Source organism: Tupaia chinensis, unplaced genomic scaffold, assembly GCF_000334495.1.
Source record: "Tupaia chinensis unplaced genomic scaffold, TupChi_1.0 Scaffold000411_1, whole genome shotgun sequence".
Lineage (NCBI taxonomy): Eukaryota > Metazoa > Chordata > Mammalia > Scandentia > Tupaiidae > Tupaia > Tupaia belangeri.
The window spans coordinates 309,196-317,880 of NW_006159916.1; the positions used below are offsets into that span (position 1 = coordinate 309,196).

General features: G+C 50.7%; 1 protein-coding gene and 1 non-coding gene across 3 annotated transcripts in view; one reads left to right on the plus strand and one right to left on the minus strand.

Moving 5' to 3' along the window:
* Window positions 1-919: 919 nt before the first annotated feature.
* On the plus strand, window positions 920-1,023 carry LOC114008902 (U6 spliceosomal RNA). Its single transcript, XR_003550389.1, has one exon. It is a non-coding gene; the product is annotated as a U6 spliceosomal RNA (small nuclear RNA).
* Window positions 1,024-4,106: 3,083 nt separating this feature from the next.
* Window positions 4,107-8,685, minus strand: part of LOC102478189 (pancreatic trypsin inhibitor) — an 11,222-nt gene continuing 6,643 nt past the window's right edge. Inside the window, exons 1-3 of one of the 2 annotated variants that reach the window (XM_014590155.2) lie at window positions 6,738-7,064; window positions 4,767-4,955; window positions 4,107-4,305 (exon numbers count right to left, since the gene is read on the minus strand). In XM_014590155.2, the coding sequence (XP_014445641.1) occupies window positions 4,786-4,955; window positions 6,738-6,846 (279 nt within the window). In that variant the 5' untranslated portion in view covers window positions 6,847-7,064 and the 3' untranslated portion in view covers window positions 4,107-4,305; window positions 4,767-4,785. Of the gene's footprint in view, window positions 4,306-4,766; window positions 4,956-6,737; window positions 7,065-8,685 lie in introns of those variants that run through there. The other variant, XM_014590156.2, reaches the window with a different exon arrangement.

Here is an 8,685-nt window from a genome sequence, read left to right on the forward strand (position 1 = left end):
GGGACCCAGGTGGGTTTTCCCCATGTTCAGTGAGCTTTTTTATTTGGAAGACTCCCCCTGTCCCACCACCCAGCACCATCATTCCTGGCATACTCACAGACAGAGGGCACTGCTTCACCCTTTGGGTGCACTCAGGAGGATCGGGGCGCTCATGTCAGCCCCGTGGTGTGGGCACTGTCCATGGGGCGTACATGGTCCACAGAGGACCTCTCCAGCCCTGTCCTCAGGTTGCTCACAGCCTGCCTGTGGAGAAATGGTGCACAGGACAAGATGCTGCTGCCACCCAGCCACCTCCCAGGAGGGACCTAGGGAGAGGCTGGATGGTCAGAACCACGCTGCCCTGCACCTTGGTCTCTGAAGTGGAGAGGACGGTCCGCTCCCTTTCTGGCTGACCTGTTGGTGGCCTGGAGCCAAGTCATCCAGCTGGACTCTTTACCCAGCCCGTTCAACACCGACCATCCCACAGGCCCCCCTCATCACTGTCACCTCTGGCCTTATCACTGCCATAGTTCTTTCATCACCTCTATCAACGTGACCGTCCTCTGGGAAGGTAACATCGCTCTCCTCCCCTTTCCCACCACCACTTATTTTAAGAGGCCTGAACAGAATAATCTCTATCACTTTCCACCCACACTGTCCCTAACCGCAGCCTTGCTACCTAAGACCTGGCACCCTCATTACCACCACCACCCCGGGTACAGGTCCTCCCATTGTTACCAGGCCCCCACTCCTGTAATTATGCCATCATCCACGTCTCCCATATTGACCCCATCATCCTCTCCCACACGATCTCTTCACACGTCCACCACCTTATCACCGCCGTTACTCCTCCTGGATCTAGAAGTCTCACTGGAGTATATCTCTAGGTTTCAAAACTGCTGGTATTGTCCGGCAACCACCGAGATACGATGTTCGCACTCTACGGACGCTGAGTTGTAGAAGCATCACTGTAACTCACAGAGGAGACTAGCAGGGCCTCTGTGCAAGGATGACAAGCAAGTTCATGAAGCCCTCCGTGTTTTTTGAAGAGACTGTTCAGATTGATGGTAAAGGGCTCAGGAAGCAACCAGGCCTTGGTGGAGCAGAAAAGAATGACATCAAGGGGGCAGCAGGTGGCATAGTGGTTAAGGGGCTGGACTTCCACACAGTAGAATACAGTTCAAGAACCGGGCCTGGCGGCTTCAAACTTTACTAGTGCATGGGTAAAACCTCAAAAGGAGAATGTAGGAGATGATATCGGGGCATGGCATTCTCCTGGGTAGTGATTTGTCACTTTCTCTGTCTCTCTAGGTCTCTGGCGAGCACACGTGCCGTATAGCAAAAATCTCCCTTAAAACAAACAAAATAATAATAATAGTACCAAGAAATGAAAGTGTAATAAAAATAGAACTTAAAAAAATATTAAGAAGAAAAGTATTATTGTAATAGCCTTTGCATGGGCCCACACTATAAGAAACTGGCCCTGGACAAGGATGAGGAAGGTCCTCTCCTGGGAGTTTGGGACTTGAGATTAACTGCAGGGGTAGGAAGGGCCAGAGAGCATCATTTATGTGTCCTTTTTCAAACTTATCATTGTTGAAGCATTGCTTTTTAAATTATTTATTTATTATTATACTTATATTTAAGTTTGCTATAGGGCACAGGAGCTCAACAGAGAGAGAGAAAGAGGGTGAGAGAGGGAAAGTGAGAAAGGAAGCCACCAGGTCCAGGACTCAAACCACAGTCAGCCATGTGAAAATCCAGTGCCTTAAGCCTAATGCCACATGACTGTCCCATTTAAGCATTTCTTCTACACCAGGTCCTTTCTTGGGTGTTTGCCATACTTTGCAATATTTTTAAATATTTACTTATTTGTTTCATCTGAGAGAGGGAATAAATGAGAGAGACAGAGACACCCCAAAGGGTCTCCAGGCCACCATTCACGCCCAGTCCCCACCAGTGCAGGTCATGACGTGAGCAGGCATGCTTAGCAGGCTGAGGACGAGTGAGGAGAGCCCACCCTCTGCTGGGTCCGTGGCAGTCCACCCTGGGGTCCCAGTGTGGTGCTGACCGCAGGCTGGCTAAGCTGCAGGTGCACACAGTCACCGCTTTATGAGCACAATGGCTCTTGAGGAAGTCAGATGCTCTGTTGCTATTGACGGACAATGGAGACAGGAAGAAAAGCCCATCTGAAATCTGACGGAACAGAGGGCTCGAGCTCAGTACTGCGGTTTGAGCCCCTGACCACAGTACTGCGGTTTGAGCCCCTGACGTGGAGGCTTGAAAATCACACAGGATGCAGGTGTGTGCTCAAAACCCCAGGGGGAGAATGGAGGAGAAGGGACTGCAGTTTCGCCACTCCTCTTGGGAATGCATGAGACCTTTTGTGAATTGCCTGCCCTCCAACCCCTCCAAAAATATTGAAATCCTTGGGTTCCAGAGATCACACACGTGGTGACTAGGGGACAGGTCACTCCTGTGTGTGTTTATCTGACATTCTGAAATAACCAACCTTCTTAAAGGCCAGAGGGAAAAAAAAAAAACAGAAAAGTAGTTACAAAGGGATTCAAATCTTTTAATCAAGTCATTGCCCAGCTCTTGGCTTCTTGAACCTCAGCTTCAGAGAAACAAGGGGACTTCTCCAGCATGAGGTCACATCCAGACCTTCTCCCGGGAGTCGTGTTCGATGGTGAGGACAGTCAGTAACCTGAACTACTGAGCGTTTGCTCTTCCTGAGCACAGAGCTCAACACTCTGCATCATTTGTCCCAAATACAACTCACAGTAACCCCCTACATGAAGGTGGGATTTATAAACAGCCCCCCAGCACAGATGAGGACACTGAGGCCCAGAAACACTAACTTGGCAAACCTAGGTCCATCTGAATGGGAAAGCTGCAGTGGTAACCACTGTGAGGTCCCACACCCTCAGGGAGGAGCTGGATTCCATAATAAGACAGACAAGGAGAGAGCTCTCTCCCAGGACATTCGCAATTTGTTACTGGACCCTGGCTATTCAATTACATTAAGACCTGAAGGGTCCTAGGGTAGCTGGTGGAGGTGATTTTAGAATGATGAGGCTCACTGACTTGTGCACACAAGGAGGTACAATGCAAACACATGGAATCTCCCCAGTTGCTTAACACTCTGAGCTAGCCAGAGGGTAGCCAGGAGATGGGCATCCATCTTTACGGAGGCAGCCGGGGGACTGGACTGGCACTGAGTTCCAGAGGGGAGAGGGGGAGGTTCAGGAAGAGCAGCAGATAGGTAAGAAAGTGAGACAGCTCTGAGAATGTTGGGGAGAGGCAAGGCCCTCATTGTCAGAGGAGACACACCATGCAGGTGTGAGGGATGTGGGTTCTGACCTCTACCTGTTTTCCCCAGTCCTTCCTTCCTGGCTATTCTCACCTTACCGCCTATTCTGGATCTTGGTTACCTCCCAGCATAGGTCTTGCTGCACAGAACATGTCTCCAAAAGATTTTAAAAATACAAAAAACCTTTACTGATGAAGTGTCCCCCCAGGATATTGTGTATCTGGGGTGGCCATTCAGAAGTAGATGCTGCTGTGATGGGTTTTGTTCCTTACGTGGTAGGGCCCAGGCTACAGGCAGGAGAAGGAGAAGTGCCCCTACTCTGCAGAGTAGCAGGAAGAAGCACCATGTTCATGGACAGTGTTGGTTTCAGATCTGACTTGCAAACAGCTGGATCCACTCAGCTTAGTTTAATGAGACAACAAATGCATTTGAACACAAGGCCTAAGAGACAAACGTTGGTGTTACATGGACAGGAAAATGTCCCACATCATAGAGGGAGGCAAATTCTTTAATGAAGACACCCCTGCTGCCACTACTCAGCCTAGCTGACGCTAACTAGGTGCCAGAGACCACCCTGACACCCCACATGATGCCAGTGATGGTGGGGGTAAAAATGAAGGTGAGGATGATGTGAAGATGAGGGTTAGGGTTCAAGCATCTAGTTCCCACCCCAGTCCTAGAGCCAGTCCTGGGCAGACATGTGCTCATGCACTCATTCGTACATTCCAAAATATTCTTGGACTGACTCTGTGCCAGGATCTGTGCTGAGTGAGGGACATTGGGATGAAATAAACAGGCACGCTGTTCTTGCTTTCATGTGCTCAGAGTTTATTGAATGAGATAGCGCTAACACAAATGAAACCATGGGGCGAGGAGGGAGGCAGGGCTATGCTGAAAAGGACGGGGGTGAAGGAAGCAGGAAGGGGCTGAGCTGATTCAGAGGGCACCGCAGCCAGCCCTGAGTGGGTCTCCTCAGACATCAGAATCTCAGGGCAGCCCAGGTGCCAGGTTCCCTGCAAAGAGAAAGGAACTAGGTGACTGTCATCATTGAAGCCTTTGAACTGGTGGCAATATGCCCTGAAAGATCCTGGACCATCCAGAAATGAGCAAGCTGGTCCTCCCCACAGGCAGGGTGACCGGCAGAAGGAAGTGAGTTCACCAAGCTGGGGTAGAGACGGCTCAGGAGCACGGCAGCCCCACAGAGCAGGGAGGCTGCCTCAGTGACCCCATCTGGGGAAGGGGAGCAGGTGAAGCAGCTCAGAGGTCTCGGGGCCCCTTCAAGCCATGATCTCTGCCTGTCTGGCTCATGCAGGAAGTGCCTGACCTGTGGTTTCATGCAAACATTTTCATTTACTCCTTGAAATGCTTGAGAACTATCGGGTCAGAGGAGACACACCATGAGGTTTGAGGGTAGCAGGCCCCTGAATTCTCCTCCTTTCCCCAAACCAGCCCTCCTGCCATCTCTGCACCTTACCCCGGGCTCAGAGTCCTGGTTATACATCAGCGCAGGTCTTGACGCATTCGTCCTTCGTCAGGAAGTTGTTCTTATACTCTGCAGACTGGCAGTACGTAAAAGGCAGGCAGAGCTTGGCGCTGGGGTTGTAGTAATACCTGGTCTGCATATGGATGGGGGGAGGTGCAAGGCAGTACGAAGGGTGTGAGGCTGAAGGGAAGAGAGAGGGCCCTTGTCAGCTCGGAGGACGGCCACCAGCACAGTCGACACAGCGAGCAATGGCAACAACAGGCGTGTCCAGAAATAGCGAATACCAGAAGTGGAAGTGGTAGCCTGCAGGCGATGGCCTGCTTTCTGGGGCATTCCAATAACCATTGTTAGGGGTAACAATGATACGGTGACAATGAAAATTCTCTATGTCCTTACTGAATTATTATGCATTGATTGGCATAATGCCTGAACTTTGCTTCAAAAAATTTCAGAAAGAAAAATGTAGAAAAATATACACATAAACAATATGTTCTACAGATCAATAATTGGTTAATTTTTAAAGTTTCTCACAGGTTTTCATAATGGGTATTAAAAAATCGTTATTCGACACCTGATCTTCTCCCTGTAGGGAAGAGGTAGGGAGACGCAGTATTTGAGAATAAGACCTGTTGGTAAAAGAAGGACACAGTGGGCCATCAGGTGCGCCTGCGCTTTCTGTCCCTCAGGGGTAATCCTTTCAGGGAACTGTGTGGGGGCTTCCCCTCCAGACAGGGGAGGAAACGGGGCACCAGAGACTGGCCCCAGGTCACACAGCTGGGAGGAGTGAGGCCAGCACCAGGAATGAAGCATCAACCCAACTGAAGCATCAACTGTGACAGGGAGTTGTGACCATGCAGGTGACTGGTAAGGGTCCCCAGGGCACTGCCCCAACTTTCTTATTCCCTGTGCCTGAGCCTCACCCCGGAAAACCAAAGGACAGAGAGAAGTGAGTCTGCAGGGTTGATTCCTAACACCAAATACGGGGTATCTTTTCCAACACCAACCATACACCAGCCAGGTGCCCGACAATGAATTCACTTCTGACACTCACTCCCCCAGTGTTAGCACAGACCCCACAGCCGAGGGCTCAGACCCACAGGACTGCCCCACTTCAGACACCTTCACATTCCCGGGGTCACTCATCCTTCTCATGGACTGCCTTATAAATTTGGGGCTCCTCAAAGGTATTAATTCACAGACTGAGCCAGAAATCTGGAGAGCACTCAGCTTCCTGTTGCCAGCTTTTTATAACGAACACACTTCAGGAAGAGCCCACGGGGAAGAGACCCACAGGGCAAGGGTGGGGGCTCCATGCTTCTCTGGGGTGACCTCCCTCCCAGTGTGTCTATATGGTCACCCCCCATGTAACTCTCCAAAACCACAGTTTAGGGTTTCATTCCGTTTCCTTAAAGGTGTGACTGAGGAATTCAGCCGCTGGTGGGGACTGAACTCCATCTCAGCCCCTCTCCCTCCCCAGGGTTAGGGCTTCCTCACTGGGGTCAGGGCTGGGGATAAAAGCTCTAACCCTTGCTCACCTGCTTAAAGGTAACAGCCCCATCCTGATGCCTCACAGGTACTTTGAGCTGAGAAATAGCGCACAGAGCTGGGGACACGCAGGGCTCAGGAGCTCTGTTCAGTACAGTGAGCCCAGGCCCAGCACTTGTTATTACACCACAGTGAGGCTCGGGGGAGGGCTGGGACCAGGGGCAGCAGAGAGCAGAGAGCAGAGAGCAGAGAGCAGGAGCAGGGGAGGCTCAGACAGGGCCCCGCGGCAGGTCCAGCTGCCCCATGAGCACTTGGTGTGACAATTTGGATAAAGCTGAAAACATCACGGTGAGTTTTGTAGAGCATGGAATGTCCCTGGAGTAAAAATCTCCTACCTTCCCAGGTAAGACCCAAGGAGAGTCCCAGCTCCCTCATTGTCTGCCTGCAGACCACAGAGGAAACTTAGCCAGCACTTACCTTGGGAAGGGACATTGGTCTTGCTCTTGTGGTTGGTGACCTCGAGGGCGCTCACCCCCAGGGTGCCCAGGAGGACCAGGAAAGCCACAGAGAGGCAGAGCCGGTTCATCTTCCTGACCTTGAGAGAAGGGCTACTGTGGGACTCTGGGGCTGCCAGCCTTTTAAGACCCAAGCTAAGGGGTGGCAGCTGATGTGACAGGGACAAGAATGAGGAAGGGAAGGAACAATTCTTGCACAATCTCCCACCTGCCCAGGTCTGACCTCTGCCTCCTGGGCCAAAACCCTGAGGGCTGTGGACTCTGCTTATCAGACTAATGTGCCTGAAACCCTGAGGACCTGGTGAAATGGCAACTCGCATTCTGCAGGTTGGGGTGAGCCCGAGAAGCCGCCTTTCCAGAGGCCCTTCCCCAGCCCCAGTGTCCTCCCCTCTAACGTAGTCAGCAGAGCCACACCTTGAGTAGGAGGACTAGGGGAACCTCCTGTGTGTGGACCAAGGACCAGGAGGAGCAGAGAGAAAGCTGCCTTCCCACATCTGGGGTGCTGGGACCCTGGAGGGACCTGGGGACACCACAGAGGAGACGTGCTCAGGAGGACAGTCCAGATACCGATCGATCTCAAGTGCAGAATCTGTGGGGAAGGAAGAACTTTATTTGGGATCTTAGAAGGGTTATAGACTGAGTAAAGCAGATTTGGGTCAACTTAAGATTGTGTCCCAATGAAAACGGGCAAGTGTGAGAGTTTGTCAGGACAAAGTTTCTAAATTATAGAAGGCAACTAAAATTTTTTAAAGAGGGACATCCATTAGTTAGAAAGTGATACAGGGCCACGTGATCAAAGGAGGAAGGTCTAGGCAATAATTATGTCCTAAAAGTAGAAATCTGATACCATCTTGGCTATATATTGAGCAAGTCCAGGAACCTTATTTGTGATGTGAGATTGACCGATATCTGCATTCTTAAGAATATCACAAAATGTAATTTTTATTTCTACATTACTTCCTGACTCAATTTTTTTTCTCTTTTTTTTTTTTTTAGGATTTTGCCATTGGGTGACATGCATGTGCCAGAGAAAAAGAGGGAACGTGAGAAATCGCACCTCAGGGGGGATGTCCACATGGCAGTCCCTTCTCCTCCATTCTCCTCTGAGGATTTTAGTCACACACGCACACATGGGTCTTTGCCAGGAACTGAATGTGCTTAGCAGAAGCAAAAGCAGAGAGGGAGAGCGTGAAAACACCTCCTCGTGGGCTATGGTCACTCCGCCGCCCCTTCTCCTGGGTTTCTCCATCTTGTTGGGACTTTGGGCATGTATGCACACATGCGGGGCATGTGACTGAAGCTTCCAGGGTTGAGATTTGAACCATTTGGATTAAACATGTGGGACCTGGCTCCCTTAAACACAGGACAACATAGCGGCACCAGTATTTTGTTTGTTTGTTCGAAATTGTTGTTCAGATAAAGACAAAGAGTGAGAGAGAAAATATGAAAGCACCCCCTGGTGGGGTGTGTGTCCATACCGTAATCCCTTCTCCATTTCCCCTCAGGATTTTGGGCTCGCCTGCACACTTGCCTGGTTTGTTTCTCAAGCCACTGGGTCTGACACGAACTGCACAGCTGACCACGTGAGATCCAGCCTCCTTCACCACCCTGTCACTGGCTGACTGAGGCCCTGAATTATTAACATACAGAGCAAAACTGTTGAGACATTTTTCTAGTAAAATGACACCTATTTTAATGTGATGTTATTATGGGGCCTAGAAGGTTCCCCACACACACTTTCAGTGAGCTTTATTAGATACAAGACCCCTCCACCTTGAACCTACTACCCTGCAGGTAGAACCGGGATGCCTGGTCATGCCCAGCGTATTCATGGGCAGAGTGCTCTGCCTCGCCCACCGGGGTGCACTCAGGAAGATTGGGGAGCTCATGTCAGCTCCATGGTAGCCCAC